Raw genomic sequence first — 22,569 nt, 5'->3', positions numbered from 1 at the left:
AAAAAACAGAAAAGAAAAGAATAACAAAATAGCCCAGTTACATCACTAGGATGTTGCAAAAGAGCAAACGGAAACTGAGTTTTGTAAAAACCATTTGCCAGTTTCTCCTGAAACCATTAGAGACTTGAGAACCTAATACTGCCGTATTAGCATGAAGATGCCCACCTTTGGTCCCAGCACTCCTAGACAGAAGCGGGTGTACCTGTGAGTTCCAGGGCTACATAGACACTCAGGCTAGCAGGACTGAGGCTGTCTCAAAAGAGAAAATAGTCTTCAAAAGCTCACAATCATAACAAAGGCAACTGGAGAGTTTGATATTTGTTTTGTCTTTTTTTTTTTTAAACATTTTAATTATTTTTTTAAAGATTTATTTATTATGTATACAGTATTCTGCCTGCATGTGTCCCTGCAGGCCGGAAGAGGGCACCAGATCTCATTACAAGTGGTTGTGAGTCACCATGTGGTTGCTGGGAATTGAACTCAGGACCTCTGTGGAACAATCAGTGCTCTTAACCTCTGAGCCATCTCTCCAGCCCTGTTTTGTCTTTTGTACAGTGTTATTATCAGAGACAATTATAGTTAACACATGGAGTTCAAAATGCTAGAATCAAAATAAAGTACTCTGAGAAAGTGGAATTTTCCTTGGAAACATATTTTAAGTCGATTTAACACTTTGATTTGCCTTTCCATCGTCTCAGCTAGAAAATCAATCTAATAAATCATACATTTTAAAATTTGTAATTAAATGAGGTTTTATTGTTAAACCTGTTTAAATAAAAGATACTTAATTTAAAATTTAAAAACTGAAGAAATGCACTCTGGTATTATTTTCACTTTTGGACTATTGCTCTTATTGTTGAAACAGAATTATGTTCCTCAACATTGACTAATTTTATGTTCATTCTTAGTTTGGGTTGTTTTGTTTTTGTCCGTTTGTTTTAGCCTTTTAATGAGTTGTTTTAATTCAAAGTGATACAGAATTCAGAGGACAGCAAAGATGAAACAGCTCTTGTAGGGTTTCAGACTGGGTTTGTTTAAACTCAAAGCTGAGGTAGGAATTGCTGAACACTAAAGACAATGAGCCATTGTATTATTTATTTATTTATTTATTTATTTATGTACTTTACATAAGTTTATTAGAATTCTAACTATTAGGTGGCAAAGATGTTATAGTAGGGAATCCAGATGTTTAAAAGGCTACAGGATAACACTCCATTCTAGGCAAAGATGTTATGGTCAGGAATCCAGATGTTTAAATAGGAATGGAAGAGGGTCGCCATCATCTCAGATATGAGGAACAGCTTACTTTTTGCCAGATTTCTTAATTCCACCCGTGGCCAGGGGTCCCTTCCCCGAGGCCTTGGCTTTTAGCTCCTTAAGTTTCTTCTGGTCATCTTTCTGTTTCTGCTTGAAAGCCTTATCTTTCTCATCCATCTCCTTGGCCTGCTTCTTGGGCTGTTTCAGGGGTTTCTTTTTGCCTCCTTCTTGGCCCAACATGGCGCCTACAGACAGCCCCTCACCAAACCCTCAGGGCTTTTATTTAAAGATGTATTTATTTTCATTTTATGTGCACTGGTATTTTGTCTGCATGTATGTCTGTGAGTGTGCCAGACCCCCTGGAACTAGAGTTACAGACAGTTTGTGAGCTGCCATGTGAAATGAACCCAGGTCCTCTGGAAGAGCAGCCAGTGCCCCAACCCCTGAGCCATTTCTCCAGCCCCTACTTTTTGTTTTTTTTTGTTTTTTGTTTTTTTTTTTTTAATGTCTTCAGTAAAGCCTACATTTTCTGGTTGTATAGAAAGCCTGAAATAGTAAGTCAAACTGTTGGGCAGGAACTTCGAGATTGTCTTATCTTTTGACCACAGCTCAGGCTGAAGCAGCTTTACATGCTCAGGGTTTTGAAGGTTTTGTGTGGAGGGGTTGTGTTGTTTTTAGGGTTTTTTTTTTGTGGGGGGGGGATGTTTTTTCTTATTTTGAGTTAAAGCCCAAATCAAATTGAGTGTCTGAAATGATAAAGAATAAGTCTTCTATAGCTCTTTGCTTCTTCTCTTTCCTTCCTGGTTTTAAAAAGAAAAACGAGTTAATAACATTCTTCTATTTCCTTTTCATTCATTCTGGCACCGATCCATCTCCAACCCTTCACTTTCTTCAAACACTCTTTAATTCCAGGCACTATGAACACTGGTGTTTTTCAGTGATATGAAGAGTCATGGTCCCTACTATTGAGGAAGGTGAACAGTATGATATTTTACTGAGAGAATTCTTTGTATTTCCCTGCCCCCCACACCTATGATGGATTGTGCTATGTAGCTCAACAGTCTTCTAGCCCAGAGGCAAAGATAAGCTGGCCCGTGGCTGATACCCAGTTACTGACCTATCAGTTTTAACTCCAGCCCATCTCAGCAAAGCATATTGGAGTTTGGGCAAGCAGGAATTACACAGAAATAGCTTGAATCCACTCTAGTTTAAGAAAAGATACTATAGCCGGGTGGTGGTGGCACATGCCTTTAATCCCAGCACTCAGGAGGCAGAGGCAGGCGGATCTCTGTGAGTTCAAGGCCAACCTGGGCTACAGAGTGAGTTTTAGGAAAGGCGCAAAGCTACACAGAGAAACCCTGTCTCAAAAAAACAAAAACAAAAAAAAATTTTTTTATTAGATTCTATACCAAATGAGTGCCTTACAAGTTAAATCAATTTTTAACAATTTCTTCCTGAAAATAGTGTCGGACGCCCTAAGTTAAGAGCTCAGTCTCATAGGACCACCTCCCTTATCAATTGTCAACCATACACCTAAGGTTATGCCTTTGTACTTCTGTACATCAGGGTCACAGCCTCTAGCAACACAACCTAAGAAAACAGTTTACTTAGTTTACTTAAATAGTTAATGACAGATGATGTCACAAGAGAGTCACTCAGATGCAAGAGGCAGATCAGGCAAAGAATTTAGGAAGAGGTACCCAAGCCCGCTCCCAGCATACACCACCCAGAAACTTGTAAATGTTCAGCAACCCAAACCATGTGCTTTTGTGTTGTGGAATACTAGTTTAAGATGTATTATATTTGTTTATGCTATGGAATGTTTTTTAACAGTGCAAAGATCTATTGCATTCTTTTATGCTGCATTGGTTTAACCCTGTAAAGCTGTGTTACTTTGCCTGTCTAAAACATCAGATAGGTCTAATAATGGCCAATAACAAGGCAGAAGAAAGGATCAGCGGGCTGCCAGGCAGAGAGAAAAAAATAGGAGAAGAGAAGAGCTAGGGGTGAGAAGAAGAGAAGAAGAGGAGGATGCCAGGGGCCAGCCACTCAGCCACACAGCCAGACACAGGGTAAGAAGGAACGAAAGGCATACAGAATAGAGAAAGGTAAAACCTCAGAGGCAAAAGGTAGATGGGATAATTTAAGGTCAGAAAAGCTAGCTAGGCCAGGCGGTGGTGGCACACGCCTGTAATCCCAGCACTCGGGAGGCAGAGGCAGGTGGATCTCTGTGAGTTTGAGGCCAGCCTGGTCTACAGAGTTAGTCCAGGACAGACTCCAAAGCTACAGAGAAACCCTGACTCAAAAACCAAAAAAAACAAAACAAAACAAAAAAGCAAACAAACAAACAAACAAACAAACAAAAAACAACTACACTTTTGTGTTTCTGTAGAGTCTACATTACATAAGCAGGAGCCATGAGTTCAACTTTCATCCCTTTGCCTCCACGGAGGCTGGGAGATAGAGCTAACAGTGTCAATCTTCTCTCTTCCTTACTTTCTTTTTTTTGTTGTTGTTTTTTGTTTGTTTGTTTTGTTTTTTCTTTTGAGGCACAGTTTTTCTATGTAACAGTCCTTGGCTGTCCTGGAACTCGCTCTGTAGCCCAGTCTGGCCTCGAACTCAGGGATCTGCCTGCCACTGCCTCCCGAGTGCTGGGATTAAAGGCATGTGTCACCACTGCCTGGCCTGTGTTAATTTTCTAATCACAGGGTTGGATCCTTTGGTAAGCATGCCCCATCTTAAAGCTTCCCAGAATTGTTTTGTTAAAACAAAAGATGTTTCTATTATATACATGGGAGATTGCAAAGGTGACAGGTGCTCTGTCAGGAACACGGTTCAAAATCCAAATATTAGACAAAAGATTTTTCTAGTGCCTCTTTCTACAAAGGTGTCAGAAGCTGTCAACCAGGAACCAAGTGCAAATATCAAATATCTATTTGTTTTTATTCCACTACCACAGCAGCCCAAGCTACTGTGCCTCCTTAGTCGTTTCTTAGTTGTGATGTTTTCTTAGATATTTCCGAGTTTTGGCATCCTTGACACTGCTGTGGCATACTAGTACGCTTCAGAATATCCCAGTAAAGTTCATCTGGTGTTTTTCCCATACCTAGACTGCTGGTGGGCTTGGAGGAAGAAAAACAGCCTAATGGTCTACTTCCATCACACATATCCAAGGCACATCCTGTCGGCAGGATACATCCTGTTGACCTTGACCTTGGTTACCTGGCTTTGTCATGTTTTCCTCTTATAGTTAATCTGTTTCCTCCTTCCAGAGTTTAAAAGGAAATCATTAATTAAAGCCCATCCTTAAGAACTGGAAATTTAGGGCTGGAGCAACGGTTGAGTGGGTAAGTGGATAAGAGAACATTTCATTGGTCTTCCAGGACTCAAGTTCACTTCCCAACACCCACAGCAGGTCACACACACACACACACACACACACACACACACACACACACATACTTATTCAGAACACTGGAAATTTGCACTCCTTCTGCTTTAACTTGTAGTGTCCATTGAGCATGTGGGTGGGGGGGCTGAATTGGAAAGATCACAAGCAAAGTCCAGGTCAATTTGGGTTACACAGTGAGACTATATTAAAAAAAAAAAAAAAAAGGCAGAGTACCATTACATAGATTATTTTGGAATTCTTCATGTCCTCTCTCCCATCTATTTATTTGCTCAAGCAACCACTCCCCTACCCCACTATTAAAGCAGAGTCTCATTATGTAGCCTTGGCTGGACTAGAATCTGAACCCAGTTTATGGACCAGTGTGGTGGTTTAAATGGGAATTCCCCCATATGCTCATGTACTTGAAAACTTGGTGCCCAGACAATGAAATTGTTTGGGAAAGATTAGGAGGTGTGGCCTTGTTGGAGGAGACGTGTCACTGGGAGTGGGCTTCAAGGTTTCAAAAGCCCACATAATTCCCAGTTAGTGCTCCTGCGTACATACCTTGTGCTTGTGGATCCAATGTAAGCTCTCAGCTACTGCTCTAGTCCATGCCTGCCTGCTGTTGTGCCCCTCAACATGATGGTCATGAATTCTAACCCTCTGGAGCCATGAGCCCCCAAATTAAATGCTTTGTTTTATAAGTTGCTATGGTCTGGTGTTTTGTCATGGCAGTAGAGAAGGAACTAAGATAACCAGGCTGACCTTGATCTTGCAGTGGCCCTCCTGCCTCTGCCTCCTAGTCCAATATGACAGTTGTGCATCACTATGCCTGCCGTGGGATGTTCTGTATGTCAAATGTGTTGCTCTGATTGGTTAATAAATAAAACACTGATTGGCCAGTAGCCAGGCAGGAAGTATAGGTGGGACAAGCAGAGAGGAGAATTCTGGGAAGTGGAAGGCTGAGGCAGAGAGATGCTGCCAGCTACTGCCACAAGGAGATGTTAAGATATCGGTAAGCCACAAGCCATGTGGCAACTTATACATTAATAGAAATGGGTTAATTTAAGATAGAAGAACTAGATAAGAAGAAGCCTGCCACGGCTATATAGTTTGTAAGCAATATAAGTCGCTATGTGCTTACTTGGTTGGTTCTGAGCTGCTGTGGGACTGGTAGGTGAGAGAGATATGTCCTGATCGTGGGTCAGACAGGACCAGGAAAACTCTAGCTACAGATGCCTGTCTAGTTATTTATTGACAGCAGTGTGAATTCATGGATATTTTAAATCTAATGCTAATTTTCTTGCTCAAATGGTCTCAGCTTTCATTAGAGAACCCTGTTTCATTGGCTTCTGTATCTCTTTGACATCCTTCCATTGTGGAATATGTAATTATGTAAAGACGTGTTACATTTGTTTCTGCCGCCTTTGTTCATGATGTAAAGAAGTGTTACATTTATTTTTGCTGCATTTGTTTAAATATGTAAAGATGTGTTGCTCTTTCACCTTGCCTGCCTAAGGCACCTGACTGGTCTAATAAAAAGCTGAACAGCCAATAGCTAGGCAGAGAAAGGATAGGTGGGGATGGTGGGCTGAGAGAATAAATAGGAGGAGAACAAGGGAGAAACAGAGGGACATACCCAGCCTGAAGCCAGGCAGAGGACAGCCAGACATGGAGACAACAGGAAAGTAAGACATACAGAAAGTAAAAAGCCCCAAGGCAAAATGTAGATAAAGAGAAATAGATTAAAAAAAGAGCTACACTAAGGCTAAACATTCAAAACTAACAATGAGCCAGGTGGTGGTGGTGATGCACATGCCTTTAATCCCAGCACTCCAGAGGCAGAAGCAGGTGGGTCTCTGTGAGCTTGAGGCCAACCTGGTCTATAGAGCGAGATCCAGGACAGGCACCAAAAACTACACAGAGAAACCCAAGAGAAAGCCTGGGGCATCCTTCACCAATGTAGATTTAATAGTTTCACACCTTTCCACTTTTTGCCATTCCAGGATGCTTCAGATTCATCTTTTGTAGTTCCTGCCCTTCTCTTTGGATCGGCCATTTCTTGGAGAGTCGTAGTTACTTCTCTTGTGGATTTGTATTTGGTGCGAAGCATACTCATTGCCCCTAGACCCTCTCTGCTAAAAGAACAGAAGAATAGGCATGTATGGGTATACTATAACTCATACATCTATCCTTATCTCAGAATATTCTATCCAGGGAACCTTATTGTCTTCAGACATGAAGGCTGCTTGGTGTTATCAAAACACTATTAGCCAGGCAATTCATAAGCCACAAAAGTTCATTGCTCATGGTTCTGGATGTTGTGAAATCCAACATCAAAGTGTCCAATATTCATTGTCTGGTGAGAGCCCATTTCCTGGTTCTTAGTTGATGACATATTGCTGTCATTTCACATGGTGGGAAGGCCACTCTCAGGAACTTCTTTCACGGGGCAGTGATACCATTCTTAAGGCTTCACTCTCGAGACTTGGTCACTCCCTCCAAGTCTCCACATCACTGTAGCACTGGTGAGTCGATTTCAATGTGTAAGTTTCAGAGAGACACAAATGTTCAGATCATACTACATGCTCACACTAGTAACTTGTCTTTTGTTGTGATAAAACACCCTGACAACGAGTAACCATGTGGGAGCAGGAAGTTCCCACGTTTCACCATCTGCATACAGGAAGCAAAACCAAGCAGGAAGTAGATAAAACAAACAAACTTCAAAGCCTGCCCCAAGTCATATACTAGCTAGGTCCCAACTCCTAAAGTTTCCCTGGCCTTCCCAAACAGTGGTATTAACTGGGAATCAAATGTTCACATACAAGAGCCTATGAGGGGCATTTCTCATTCAAACCCCACAATCCCTATCCAGAGCAATCTACTTGACTTATTCCAATGGTGCAACTTTGATGAAAGTTACATGAAATATCTCCTTCGAGAGAAAATACTCTGAAAAGGTTACACAGTTTGCTTCCTGCTGGTCTGATAAAATACTCTGACGAATGGGAAGAAGGGGGGGTCTGTTTGGGTTGTGCTTCCAGGTCACAATCCATCACTGAGAGAAGTCAGGGCAGGAAGTCAAGCAGGAGCTGAAGCAGAAACCGTGAAGGAATTATGCCCTTTGGCTCACTCTGTGGCCTTTTTGGTACCACTCAGAACTACCTATCCAGAGATGGTTCTGTCCCCAGTGACTGGGGCCTCTTGCATCAATTACTAATGAAGAGAATCCCCCCCCCACAGGCCAACTTGATAGGGGCGAATTAAGGTTCCTTCTTCCTATGTGACTCTAGGTTGTACCACGTTAACAAGGAAGTCTAACCAGGACTGTTCACCCCTTGTCAACTTGACCTGCAAATACATCACTTTAAACCACAGCCTTTCCTCTCTTGTCTGTGTGCAGAATCTGATGTTAATATAATAATATGAAACACAGTCCAGTTTTAAAAGTCGTCCCACAGTCTTTACATTTTTCAATAGTTTGAAGTTCAATGTTTCTGGGGTTTTTTGTTTGTTTGTTTGGTTTTGGTTTTTCAATATAAGGTTTCTTTTTGTAGTCCTGGCTGTCCTGGAACTCACTCTGTAGACCAGGCTGGCCTCAAACTCAAGAGATCCATCTGCTTTTGCCTCCTAAGTGCTGGGGTTAAAGATGTGCACCACCACCGCCCAGCTGAAGTTCTTTCAAAAACTCCAAACCTCTTATCTGTGGACTCCTGTAAAAACCAAAAGTTAAATACTTCTTATTCCAAAAAGAAAGAACCAGGACATAATAACAACCATACTTAGTTAAAACCAAAATCCACCTCTGGGTGTGTCTCCTAGGTGATTCTAAATCCCATCAAGTGGACAAGAGCAACCAACACCCACCCTGAACTACTTAGCTACAGCAGTGTGAATGGAATGAAACATGATCCGTGGACAGAATTGCCAATTTAACTTTCATATTCTCTAGTATCAGCAACTCTTCTGGTGCGACAAAACACCACGATGAGAGCAATTTATAGAAAAAAGAGTTCCTTTGGGACTTAAGGTTCACAGGGTGAGAGTCCATGATAGTGGAGTGGAGGTGGCTGGCGGCGGCAAGCAGAAATTGTTAATTCCACTGACTGAGAATAAGATCACCACCACAGTTAAAAGCCAAATTTGAAGCAAGATTGAGTTAAATACTGGCCAGGTGGATGGGCTCTGGCCAGGTCCATACCCTGGAAAATGGCCTTGAATCACATTTTGCAAGGGCTTAAGAAGGAAAACCCACAATTCACTGCATTTTCCATCAGTTCCAATCAGGGGCAAGCACACTCCTGACATATTTCCTGCCTGTGAACCTCCCGCCCACCTCTGATCAAGCCTATTTGGTGCAGTTGGGTCAAACAAACTTGTTTAGGGGAGTGAAAACATGTGGCTTGTTATTTCCCATAAACAACAGCCTCCAGCATTTCAGGAACTATCTGTCCTTGGGCAAGGGGCTTGCAGATCAGGGGCATTTTTCTTTCATGAATCTCTAATGCATAGTAATTAAAAATTAAAATTTAACTTTGGCTCTAACAACATGGCTGCTAAAGAGCAGCTGAGAGCTCAAATCTTTAACCACAAACGAAGCAGAGAGCTCGCTCAAAATGGCAGGCATCTTTTGAAAACTCAAAAGCCTGTCTCCAGTGACACACTTCCTCCAGCAAGGTCACACCACGTAATCCTTCCCTGCAAGTCCTACACAGCTAGGTCCTATAAACCTGACTAGGTCAGCAAGGGAATGAAGGACTGATACACATCTAGAAAAGCTGGGATCAGGTGGGATGTGCTTGCTCTGATGGAGCCATACCAACTATGCAACAACCCAGAACCTTGGTGAGTTTATTTATTATTTTTAAAAATTATTTTATTTTTTAATGTGCTCCTGGGAGACCTGCTCTTTTCTGAGGGGAGATGGAGGAGGCTTGGATCTGGTGGAGAGGGGAGATAATGGGGAGAGGGTGGGGGGAGGGAAGGGAGGAAATTGCAGTCTGGATATAATATAAGGGATGTAATATATGAGAGAAGCATAATAAAATGTATTTATTATATTATTTAATATTATAATTATTATATAGCTATATAATATATTATACCTTGATTAATTAACTAAAATTATATTATAATATTATATTCTCACCTCCCTCCAACTCTCAATATATTCCTCTTTGCTCTTTTATAAATTCATGGCCTTTAAAAGAATAATAGTTGTTACATGCATATGCATACATATATACATACATACATACTCACACACACATAAACATTCTTAAATACATGAATACAGTCTTCTCAGCCTGTATAATGTTAATTGTTTGTATATTTTCTTTTTCTGTTATTTTGTCTTTTTTTTTTTTTTTTTCAGAGCTAAGGACCGAACTCAGGACCTTGTGCTTGCTAGGCAAGCACTCTACCACTGAGTTAAATCTCCAACCCCTTATTTGTATATTTTCAAGGCTATTTGGTTTTGGGTAATTGGTGTACTCTTTCCTAGGGAATACTGTTTTTCCCACTCTCAGCATTGCTTAGTTGCCTTTGTGTAGGGTTGAAGTCTCTTGGGCTTTCATCCATCCACATTAGGATGTTTATTATTGTCTTGGTTCAGCTCCTACTTAGGCGATCATGTTGGTGAGACTCACCAGTACAGCTTCTGATAACACTAGGACACTCAACCTCACAGCAGACTCCCTGACCTCTGGCTCTTACAACCTTCCTGCTCCTCCTCTGCAACGATCCCCAGCCTTACGTTCATGAGCTGTGCTGTAGATGAATCAGATGTGGACTGGGCTCCACAACTCTGCAGTGATTGGTTGTGATTTTTCTGTAATGGTCTCCATCTGTTGCAAAGATTAGTTTCCTTAATGTGGGGTGTTGTCCTTTTTAGAATGTTCCTAGAGATTGTTCAGTGAGTCTGTTATTTACAGCAAAGGGGGAAGGCGTTAGCTAGTTTCTATGAGAGTGCTCTGTAGGGAAGCAGCCTCAGGTTGTAGACATTTGGGAGGAAGAAACTACAGTTTCCAGGATTACCAGTGTTCTCCATCATGATGCCTGGCTTACTCTCTGCTTCCTTGCTTGTTTCCTTGACAAGTTTATTGAAGTAAAATTGACATGCAGTGAAATTCACTTGTCTTAGATGTAGGATTCAATGAATTTAGAAAATCATATTCAGTTGTCTAACCAGAACCACTATGAATATAGAATATTTTCATCACCCACCCAAATTTGTTATAGTCTTGCCTCTTTCAGAATGTCTTTTCTCTTAGCATAATCTTAAAGAAGTGGTTCTCAACTTGTGGGTTGCAACCCCTTTGGGGGCCGAACAACACTTTCACATGGGTCACCTAAGACCATCAGAAAATACAGGTATTTACATTACAATTCATAACAGTAGCAAAATTACAGTTATGAAGTAGCAATGAAAATAACTTTATGATTGGGAGTCACCATAGCATGAGGAACTGTATTAAAGGGTCCCAGCATTAGGAAGGTAGAGAACTACTGCCTTAGAGCATATTATGTAACAGTTTCCTCCGACATTGAAACATTCTATCCTACAGGGAAGCTCCTTAAGCAGGAGAGTAAACAATTTAAAATATCTTCAGGAAGTTCCTGAACTTGACCGGGTCCACTAGGCCCCACCCTGCCAGAGTAAGCAATAAAAGCTGAGAATTCCTCTCAGAAGAGCCAAGCTGCCAAGAAGTCTCTTAGACAATCCGAGCTACACATAAGACTCTGAGACCAGATCTGCTGCCTGGAAGAAGCAGAAACCAGCTGAGCTGCCTGGAAGACGTTTAGACCAGAGTCACTTGGAAAAGACACTGTCTAACCTGTTGAGCTGCCTGAATGCTGTGCCGTGAGCTCCAAGTTTTCCAGCCTTTGTGAGCTGTCACCCTTGCCAGAGTGGGCTTTGGTGATGCAGCTGTCTCTGAGTCATTTCTGCTCCTGTGCTCCTGAGTCATTTCTGCTCCTGTGAGGAACCCCTCACCCATATTCCTGTAAGTAACCCCAATAAAGCTCATGGCTCACCAAGTTAGTTAGTTGATATCCTTACTTTGGTCTGTAGTGGACTCCCTAGTCATGCATGTAGCATCTCCCCAGGAAAAATTGGTGCCAGAACAGAGACATGACAAAACCAAAGAGGAGAAGTGAGTGCATGGTCCTGGCTATGAATAGGAAGATATGCAACTGAGGCTGAAAAGCCTGAGTGGGGAGCATCTGTGGAGGTAATTCTGATACAACTGTCTTTTCCTGTATGCTGTGTATTAATGTGCCTTTGTGCTATGGCAGCTGTTGCATGGTTCTTGTTATGGGCAGTGAGACATTCACCTAAGGCTAAGCCGTCAAAATTAGGAGTGTCTGTGGGAGGAATCCTGGGACGGCAGTCTTTGTCTATGTGGTATGGAGTGGTATGTCTGCTTGATGAGTGGGGTTCACAACATTATGAGGGACATAACTTGAAAACAGTTAGAGGTCAGGGGAAACGTTATAGTCTTTGAGATTAGCACACAAGGATTGAGATTGTTAGCCAGGAGCAGCAGAGGTTGCCTGGCCACAGTGGTGCATAATTAAAAACTTATCTCAGGCCAAGATGGCAGCCAAGAAAAACTTACCTGCGTAAAGGACCAAAGGCAACAAGAAAGGTAGAAGTGGCTAACATCTTTTGTGTTAGCCTCTGATTTGGAAATTAGATAAATGAGAAGATGAGAGATGGTAAGGCTGTATAGGAGATCCCTCAAGTCCAATCTAATGTGGTAAAAGAGGGGAGCTCTGTGATCCAATATATAGCTAGGGGTCTGTGATAGAATGGCCTCCATAGGCACATGTTTTGATATGCTTAATCATCAGGGAGTGAAAGTTTGGGAGGTGTGGCCTTGTTGGAGAAAGTGTGTCACTGGGGGTGGTCTTTGAGGTTTAAAAAACCCATGGCAGGGCCAGGTGGTGGTGCATGCCTTTAATCCCAGCACTCAGGAGACAGAGCCAGGCGGATCCCTGTGAGTTCAAGGCCAGCCTGGTCTATAGGGCGAGACCCAGGTCAGGAACCAAAATTACAAAGAGAAACCCTGTCTCAAAACAAACAAACAAACAAACAAACAAACAAACAAACAAACAAACAGCCTATGGCAGGCCCAGTGTCTCTATGGGTCTATAGATCAGAATGTAGCTCTTAGCTACTTCTCTAGCACCATGACTGCCTGCCACCATGTTTCCTGCCTTGATAATAATGGACTAAGACTAAAATTATACACAAACCCCCAATGAAATGCTTTCCTTTATAAAAGTTACTATGTTGCCATGGTCATGGTGTCTCCTCACAGCACTAGAACAATGACAAAGACAGGGCATTTACAATGGTCCTGTACACTGGGCAGTGGTGGCGCATGCCTTTAATCCCAGTGTTGTGCCTTGGGCACAAGACCCCCAAAGAGAGAGACCACCAGAGTTTGTACTCACCGAAATGCAAAAGCAAGGTTTATTGAAGCAGTTCAAGCCTCAGCAGGAACCTCGGTCGAGCACCCTGACACAGCAGAGGCTAGAGGATGTGCCCACCCCTCTGCAAGCTCAGTTTTTAAAGGCAAAAACCATAAGGTTACATCATTTAGGGATGTTAGTACAGGTACAACTCTGATTGGCTCAAGTTTTAGGGGCTTGTTAGAATTTCTGTGTTATCTTACTTTGTAGTTTTAACAGGTTGTTTGTCAAACTTTTTAAATTACTTCCGGCATTGGGGCATTCTATGGTTAATCAGTTGCTACCAGATGGCTCTTCAAACATCCTGACTTTGTCCTGGGACCTTTGTCAGCAGCTCTGAGAATTTTGAAACTCAGGCCTGTTTCAAGCTGGGGTGAGGGGCTTGCTAGAAACGGGGGTGCTTTGGTTCTTCACCACCACTCTGGAGGCAGAGGCAGCTGAATCTCTGAGCTTGAGGCCAGCCTGGTCTACAGAGCAAGTTCCAGGACAGTCAGAGCTACACAGAGAAACCCTGTCTCAAAAACAAACAAACAAACAAAAAACAAAACAAAACCAACCAAACAAACAAAACAAAACAATGGTCTAGGGTGATCAGGAAGTGCTCAGTGTTTGAATTGCTAGAATTAGGGGAGACTTTTAAAGACGTAATGAGAGAGCCTGTCACAGCATGCTTTTGTGAGACTGTGGGACATGAGAGCAGTTGGGGTCAGTCTGACTGCTGCTGCGGAGGCAGAAAACTGAGTAATGTAACTTCTCATCCCTCCTTAGGGCAAAGGCTGAATAACCTGAAACAGTGTGAGGAAAACTAGCCCCTGATGGACTGACTTGTCAGAACCATTAGGAACACTTGGTTATTTCTGTGTAAAGTCCCCATAAATGCCCAGGAATGGAAAACAATGTGGGGAGTGGGGGGGGTGAGGGTGGGGTGGGGGAGACAGACACTATTGAGGGTACTAGGAGTAAGAGAAGCTGTGTTTGAACCCCAGTCCACTGGCCCAGGTAGAACTGTGTTCAAAGAGGAGGTAAGGAGCAAGGTGATTTAGCATGGACCTTTAGTGATATTGCTGAGCCCTGTGGAGGGAGAAGATCTTTATGAAGTAGGAAAGGCTTTGGCAGATCTCAGTGACTTAGACCAACATGTAAAGAGTGTCCTCCAAGTGAGAGAGCAACTTAGAGGAGACTTTTAAAAATGGTAAAGCAGAGGAAGAGATCTGTCTGGGTTGTTGGAAGACAAATGTGGCAAGATTTGTGTTGAGTCAAAGTTCCTAAGGGAAAAAAAATTGATAGAAAGCCAAAGTTGTATGCTAATGAGCTTCTGGAAGGTTTTAAAGCTGAGCATTTCACAGAAGACATTCATTATAAAACAAAACCAATAAAGACCATAAAGCCTGCCCCAGGGGTGGGTAATTATTCCCCAGACTAAGGAGAGAACATTTCCCTTCAGCGCAAGGTTATGCCAAGGGTGGAGATGGTTTTCCCAGCCAGGAACTTACTCAACAGCCAGGTATGGTGGATGGAAAGGCCACAGCTACATCTATGGTGACACCTGCAGGCCACTCAGAGGCAAGGAGGAGCAGGGTGCAGCAAGGAAGAGCAGTTCATGTTTCCCCTTGGCTGTCTGAGCTGATTTAAGTCAGCCAACTGAGATCATCAGGTATGCAGAAATGTAGGAAGGCTATGTGGAAGAGTTCTAGGTCATGAAAACGTAATGGCTTAGAGAGAACGACTGAGGAGGATTACAGAGAACTAATTACATTAAAGCCCTCATCTGTGCTTTGTACCCAACCTTGATCTGTGGAGGAAGAATTGATACAATGGATGGAACCTTTCATGCTGTGTGGATGGACCTTACTTATGCTTAACTTTAGTATCTTTTAGTTTTTCAAGACAGAGTTTCTCTGTGTAGCTGTGTGCCTTTCCTGGAACTCACTCTGTAGACCAGGCTGGCCTCGAACTCAAAGATCCTCCTGCCTCTGCCTCCCGAGTGCTGGGATCAAAGGTGTGCGCCACCACCGCTGGGTGGCTTTAGTATCTTCTTAAGGAGTTTTGACCTTCTGGGATCACCCGAAGTCTGCTCAGAACAGATAATAGACTTTCAGAGGGTTTAACCAAGCTTATGTTTGTAACCCCACTCTTCGTTATCAGATGGAGGTTCAGAATGTTGCCTTATCCTGCCCATTCTCTGGGAGAAGTTTATTATACAGATGATAGAATACTAAACTGAGTATTTTGCAGATTTGGAAAGCCATAGGAGAGACAACCAGGCATGATGGTACTTTAACCTACCTTATAATCCTGCTGGGGCTGTGTTAATTAAAAAAAAAATCTAAAAGGTACCCTACATGGGTAAAAAAGGACACTATCAGAGGTCATAAAGTTATACCTAAGTGCCAGGGGGTGGGCTACATCCTTGTGAGTTGTTGGCCAAGGAAGCCCCCGAGGCCCCACAAATCATAAAAGCTATTAGTACTGCTGTTGGTTATATGCCAGTTAGATGATAAGACACCTCAGGTGCATGCTGTGACTACAGAACATGGAGATATTGAGCTGAGAGTGAACTGGAAACTCCCACTGTGCTGGCTGGCTTCTATAGTGTCAGAGGAGGCCACACAGGCTCCTGGTGGAGCATTCCTACTTGGTTGTAGACCCTGCATGCTAAATACGGACCTGTAAGGCAAGATGTGCTTGATTGTACAATAACGACTCAGGTACCTTGGATAAGACCAACAGTGTTCTGATTGGATTTAAGGCTTGCTCCACCAGAGTGTGTTTACATCTGGTATTGTAAACCAGGATTAAAAACCCGTGGCTGGGGAGGTCATAGGATCCCACAGAGAAGAAACTTGTATTGTTTTCCTAGATGGATGTGATAGGTCTGCCTAACTCCCTTCTAAACATGTGTGCTTGTACCCACAGATTACTGTTATTATCACCCTCAGCTTAAAACTGTCGATGCTATTGAAAATGAGTGACTTGTGGCTATGGCACAGTGGCCTAATTCTTAGCCATCGGTGGACATCTATAGTCACCCCCTACCCCAAGGCTCAGGGATCACTGCCAAAGAGGGGGCAAAAAGAATGTAAGAGCCAGGAAGGGGGAGAGTGTTATGTGACAGTTTCCTCCTAGATTGAAATATTGCATCCTGCAGGAAAGCTCTTTAAAGCAGAGGTAAGCCGGCCGTGGTCACTTCTCTCACTTCCTTTATCTTGGTTCATTAACAGATCCCCAATCTCACATCAGTGGCAGGCTCGGAGTTCACACTCAATATATATCTATGATAAACTCCCCCCCCCCCCCCCCCATACAGGGTTTCTCTGTGTAGTTTTGGTTTCTGTCCTGGAACTCACTCTGTAGACCAGGCTGGCCTCAAACTCACAGAGATCCACCTGCCTCTGCCTCCCAAGTGCTGGGATTAAAGGCGTGCGCCACCACTGCCCGGCCTATGATACACTCTTATTCATTGAATATACATTTATTTGAGGGACTTGGTTAACATAAACTTACCTGGAGAGCAAAGCTACTCTCATGGTTCTGATCAAAACAAACTGTGAGCCCACAGTGCTATGGTCTGTTATGCAGATATGTTCAGCTTCTGGCCCACAGGCCATATGTAGTCTAGGATAGTTATGAAAGAAGCACAACACATTTATTGATGATGTCACATGACAATGTCAAAAGATTGGACACTCATGGATGGCAGATAGCCTAGACTGACTAGTGAATTCATCAAGTTAAATGTTTCAGTATTCTCTCTTCTTGCCATTATCCAAAATGATACCCATTTTGCAGGAAAGATATTGTATAATAATGATTGCTAATATTTGCAAACTCTTACAGTAAGCCCAACAGAATACTGAACACCATATGTACAACATATCATTTTATTTGTACAGCAACACTTTGTAACAAAGTTGCTTATGAGGTAGGTGAAAGTTCTCTGCCATTCTACAAAATAAAAGTAAAAACACCCCTGCACTTAGATGAATTGATCCAGAAGTTAGTAACTTTTGTATCTTAACTTTATACTTATTCTTTGTTGTTTTCCTAAACAGATCTTTCCAGCCCTGACTGTGCTGGGATTCAGGCATGTTTGCTACGACGACTACTGCAATGTTATTCTTGCTGAAGAAAGTGTTATCAAATTCAAACTCAAAACACTAAACTTTATGTTGAGGTTCCCATTACTTCTTAGGCAGCCATCAGCCACCTGAGCACTGAAATACAGCTAGCCAAAAGTGAGATATGCTGATGGTATATGTTCTTTTCTCACTAAGTAGGAAGAAAAAAATCCAAGATGTCTCAATTTTTAATGCCAATTATGTGGTAACACATGTGGGCTATATTAGATTAATATATTAAAATTAGTTTTACATTTTAAATGTGTCTACAAGAAAATAAAAAACTACATACTTGATTTGCATTTGTAATTAATATACTTAGTATTTATTATTTCTGTGTATGTGCAGACGTGTACATGCCACACGTCTGTGATCATAGCACTTTTGGGGGGCTGTTGCTGTGTTCCCCTTGTTGAAGCAAAAGTTCCCCGTTTCTCCCACACTGGATATTTCAGCTTAGCCAGTCTCTCTAGCAATTCTCCTGTCTCAGGTTTCAGTCCCCCTGTAGGAGTGCCAAGGCTACAGATGTGTGCCACTGCATCTGGTGTTTTTTTTTTTTAAGGACAGGGTTTCTCTGAGTAGAGCTGGCCATCTTGGAACTGGCTGTGTAGACATGGCTGGCCTTGAACTCAAGAGACTCGCCTGCCTCTGCCTCCTGGTACTAAAGGCCTGTAGTTCCACTTCCTGGCTCAGCAGCTGACTTTTCACTGACTTGGGTTGCTAGGCTTGAACTCCAGCTATCAGACTGTTGGGCAGGGTGTCTTAGCTATCTCTTTTACGTGCTGGGCCATCTTCCTGGCCCTCCCATTGTGCTGCTAGTGTTTGTCTACACTTTCAACACATTTATTTTAGTCAAGCCAGCGTAAGCTTTACTCAGGTTAAATCTGAGGAAGAACCCTGTTGTATGTAGTCTATCAGGAATCCATTTCTCACATTTTAAGTCCATGTTCAAAGCCCAGGTAGGCAAGAGCCCAGGCTTCTTTCAAGGAACCATACCTTGGCACTTCATCTTCATGAATGTTTATATTCAGAAATATTTAAAAAAATTTGAAGGTTGTATTGTATTTTTTTTTTTTTTTTTTGAGCTGAGGATCGAACCCAGGGCCTTGCGCTTGCTAGGCAAGTGCTCTACCACTGAGCTAAATCCCCAACTCATTGTATTGTATTTTTAACCAAGATGACCAAGAAAGGGCAGGTTTGCTGTGACCATAATCTTAAAATGGCTTGTAGCCTTTTTCTTTCAGATTGTTTAGCCCAGACTAGACTGGTTTTGAACTCAATCTCCTACCTCCTACTCACAAGTATTAGGATACAGGCATGTGCCACCAAGCCCAGCTTTGCTTTTACATTTGCAAGTGTTAGCCCAATGCTAAAATTACATATGTGGATGGTGTTTTTTTAATCTCTGTTTTATGGTATACTGTTAGTTGGCAGTTTGGTTCTACATTTTGACTAGATGAGTATGGATTTCATACTGTAAGGCAAGTTTGGCACCAATTTCAATTAATTAAACGAATGCATTCCAATACTCGCTTCGAACAGCATCTTTATTACCAGGGGAAAACAAACAATACTCTTTTCATGGTGTAGTTTGCTTTTACAAACACAGAGTATGCCATCCTAAGACTTGCAATTTTCAATCACTATGCCATGCTGTTGTCTCACAGGGTTTTCTCTCAAGAGCCATCTCTAATAGGTCAGCACTTTGAAGGCTTCCTGTTTCCTCTCCTCCCTTGGGGAATCTGCTTCTCCTGAGGGCTGCTGCTCTGATTATGCCTTCCCTGTTCCCAGACGGCCAATTATAACTGTTTTCCACCGGTTCACTCCACAGTTCTGCACCTGAAATACCACTCACCACCAGGTTTGTTCCTCGGCTTCCTCTGGTAATTGTTATAACATGAGAAAACCAGACCTTCTCCTAGACCCTGTACCTCCCTGTTTTTAGTAAAAAAACTTTTAGAAAGGTGGTCTTAGCCACCAAGCCATCTCCTCAGCCCCAGTTCTTGGTTTTGTATTCAAGGATCTCAAAGGCTCACAGTTTGTGAAAGTAGCAAGGTAACTTTATTCAAGCAAAGCAACATTACAGATCATAAACGGGCCAACAAGAGTGCAAACAGGCCCTGCAGCGACAACTCAGTAAGAGCACTTGCAGATATGAGGACATGAGTTTGAATGACTAGTACCCATAGAGACCGGGTGGTGGCAGTGGTGGCACACGCCTTTAATCCCAGCACTCGGGAGGCAGAGGCAGGTGGATCTCTGTGAGTTCGAGGCCAGCCTGGTCTACAGTTAGTCCAGGACAGGTACTGAGAAACCCTGCCTCGAAAAACCAAAAAAAAAAAAAAAAAAAAAAAGAAAAGAAACTGCCCGGAATGGCGGTTCACATCTTTAATCCTAGCACTAGGAACAGAGGAGTATCTCTGAGCTTGAGGCCAGCCTGGTCTACAAAGCAAGCTCCAGGGTAGTCAGGACTACACAGGTAGACACTCTTCATAAAAACAAGAGCCAGGCAGCACTCACTCACTCAGCCTGTAACCCCATTGCAGGGCAGGTAAGTCAGCCAGCTTAGCTAAAATGGGCAGCTTCTGGTTTAGCGGAAGACGCTGTTTTAGAATAGAGCAAGGAAGTTAACAGTACAGAGAAGGGCTGGTTACTAAGAGGTGGAGTTTACGTGGTTTTCTACTTGGGCAGGTTCTTTTTTTTTTTTAAGAGCTGAGGATCGAACCCAGGGCCTTGTGCTTGCTAGGCAAGTGCTCTACCACTGAGCTAAAGCTCCAACCCTGACTTGTTTTATATAACCATCTTGCTATAGTGCAAGATCTTTTCCATAATACACCTGATTTTAACCACTGGCATGCTCAGTTATGCACAGATGATGGTAAACATGGGATTCTCCCAAAAGCTTCACTTAGGGGGTTTGCCTTATGGCACATAAAACTCAGATTCAGGCCCCATCTGTGCATAAGTAATATGTGTGCAGCTAAGGGTTAAGATACATTAAAAGACATGTACCCATACATGGCCCAAACCAAGTGGAGTCCCAAGTTGCTAATTACTCAGTTGTCCACCTCATTGGGGATTTTAGTAATCCCCCTTCTCACTCAAGACAGGATCTCACTCTGTAGCCCTGGCTGTCCTGGAACTCAGAAATCTGTCTGCCTGTCTTTACCTCCTGTGTGCTGAGATTTTAGGAAAAGCCTTCAAAGAGATTCTTATGTATTTAATCCAATCTTAAAAATTATCCTTCTATCTTAACATCTAGTCAGTTACTTCAAAGATTAAGCCTGAGAGTTCTGTAATGTCTTCCACAAAACTGCTTTGGTGGGGAGGTACAGAGTTCTCTAAACTTTTATTTAGGTAAGGATGTGGCCTTCTTGACACAAGCCACCTAATCCACTTTGATTCAATCTGAGGAGACCATCCAGCAAGCCAGGGCAGATACAGGTGAAGTGCAGCTCAGGGTAGCCAGGGGAGAAAGGTAGTCACACTGTATCTGCAGAAGCATTGGTAAGTGCTGGAGCTCAGTGGGTTTCTTCTGCACTACAGATAGCCCACATCAACTAACTTTTCATCAAGACAGGTAGCAAAAGGGAGAATTGGGGCTTGCAAGATGGAAAAAGTGCTTGTCACAAGACCTTTGCATTTTTTTCTTGAAACACACTTGATAGGCCTTTTTTTTTGTGGGGGGGGGGTTGAGACAGGGTTTCTCTGTGTAGCTTTGTGCCTTTCTTAGAGCTCGCTTTGGAGACCAGGCTTGCCTCGAACTCAGAGATCACCTGCCTCTGCCTCCCAAGTGCTGGGATTAAAGGTGTGTGCTACCACCGCCAGGCGTGAAAATCCTTTTCACTTTTTTTTTTTTTTTTTAAACCGGAGCTGAGGATTGAACCCAGGGCCTTGCACTTGTTAGGCAAGTGTTCTACCACTGAGCTAAATTCTCAACCCTAGGGCCAATTCTTACTTGGCCTGACCTTCCTGTCACACACGACAAATAGGAAAAAGAGATCTGGGGTCACTTAGCATACACCAGGCTGAATTTGGTCTCCCACTTGATGTAAGCAGCAGGAAAGTTTGTGGCAACCTGGTTTCATGTAGTTCAGAACAGCCTCATTCCCTAGTCCCTCCTGCCTGTCATCCCAAGTGATAAGACCACAGGCTTCTCTCCACCCTCATTTACAAACTAAAAAATTTAACATTTTTGCAAAATACTTAATAAGTTGATTTCTGTCCAAGTTTATAATACTTGAGCATAGCCATGCCTTTAATACCAGCACTATAAAGGTAATCAACAGAGTTGTTGGCCAGTCAAGGTTATAGTGAGACCCTGTCACAGAAAAAAAATTAAAACGAAAGATAAAATAGCTGGGCATGTTGTCACACACCTGTAACCCCAGCACTTGACAGAAGTAGCAGGGCCACAGAAGTTCAACACTAATTTAGTCTATGTATTACAAGCTAGTTATGGCCAGTTTGAGATCTTGTATTTAACAAAACAAACAAACAAACAAACAAACAAACAAAAAATAGGCGGGTGGGGGCAGAAACTTGTTAAGTGCCATCTTTCTAGCCATTTATCTCTGTGCTCAAAACTCAAGTTTAGTGCCACATGTGTCCAACCTGGGACCCATAGGCTGCACAGACCCCATAAGCTACAAAATATACTCAACACTTGTTACCCAGTGTCACAATTCAAGACTTGTTCAAAGTTAGACAACCAGATATGCTGAAAACCCAATTATACAAACTAGATCTGATAGCAGTGCAGAAGATCTGAGGTGGAGGCCCACGTGGTCTACAGAATGGGTTCCAGAACAGCCAGAGCCATCACACAGAAATTGTCTTGAAAAAAAAAATCTAGACTCCAGAAGTGAAACCGAATCTAGGTACACTCTACCCTCAACTTAGTGTCTTATCATTGCCCTCCTGTGCCTACAGTTTTTCCACAACCTATTACATGTAAGAACCACCACGGCAACAAATTCTCCCACAGGCATTAGCTAACAGATGAGCTCACCTTTATGCTTGTTAACACTAGGGCTTTTCTTCAGGAAGCACCACCTACCACCACCTTGTGTCTTTGTTAACCTTTCATCTCTAGGTCCAGATACCCAGCTCAACTCCCAATGTCTGATTTCTCCTGTTAGAACTTAACCATACAACAGCCCATAATCTTAACAATCCTATAGGCTATTCAAGATGAAATATAAATTGTCAAAAGCAATTTCATGCCCTTGAACTTGGCACCTTTGGAGGAGAGTAGTCGAATTACTAGGAGAAAGTGCAACCAACACCTAATTTAGCAACTTAAATGCAAATAAACAACAT

At 42.6% G+C, this 22,569-nt stretch overlaps 1 protein-coding gene across 1 annotated transcript; it reads right to left on the bottom strand.

Moving 5' to 3' along the window:
• Nucleotides 1-1,165: 1,165 nt before the first annotated feature.
• Nucleotides 1,166-1,537, bottom strand: LOC118596089 (translation machinery-associated protein 7-like). Its single transcript, XM_036206817.1, has one exon. It carries the CDS (start codon nt 1,495-1,497, stop codon nt 1,303-1,305), a length of 195 nt encoding a protein of 64 aa, XP_036062710.1. The 5' UTR covers nt 1,498-1,537; the 3' UTR covers nt 1,166-1,302.
• Nucleotides 1,538-22,569: the final 21,032 nt, after the last annotated feature.

The sequence above is a fragment of the Onychomys torridus genome, chromosome 15, assembly GCF_903995425.1.
Source record: "Onychomys torridus chromosome 15, mOncTor1.1, whole genome shotgun sequence".
In the NCBI taxonomy this organism is placed as follows: domain Eukaryota; kingdom Metazoa; phylum Chordata; class Mammalia; order Rodentia; family Cricetidae; genus Onychomys; species Onychomys torridus.
This window is presented reverse-complemented; position numbering and strand designations above follow the sequence as displayed.

Excerpts from the sequence above, each read along its gene's own strand:
- LOC118596089 (XM_036206817.1), bottom strand. The coding sequence starts at position 1,497 with ATGTTGGGCCAAGAAGGAGGCAAAAAGAAACCCCTGAAACAGCCCAAG.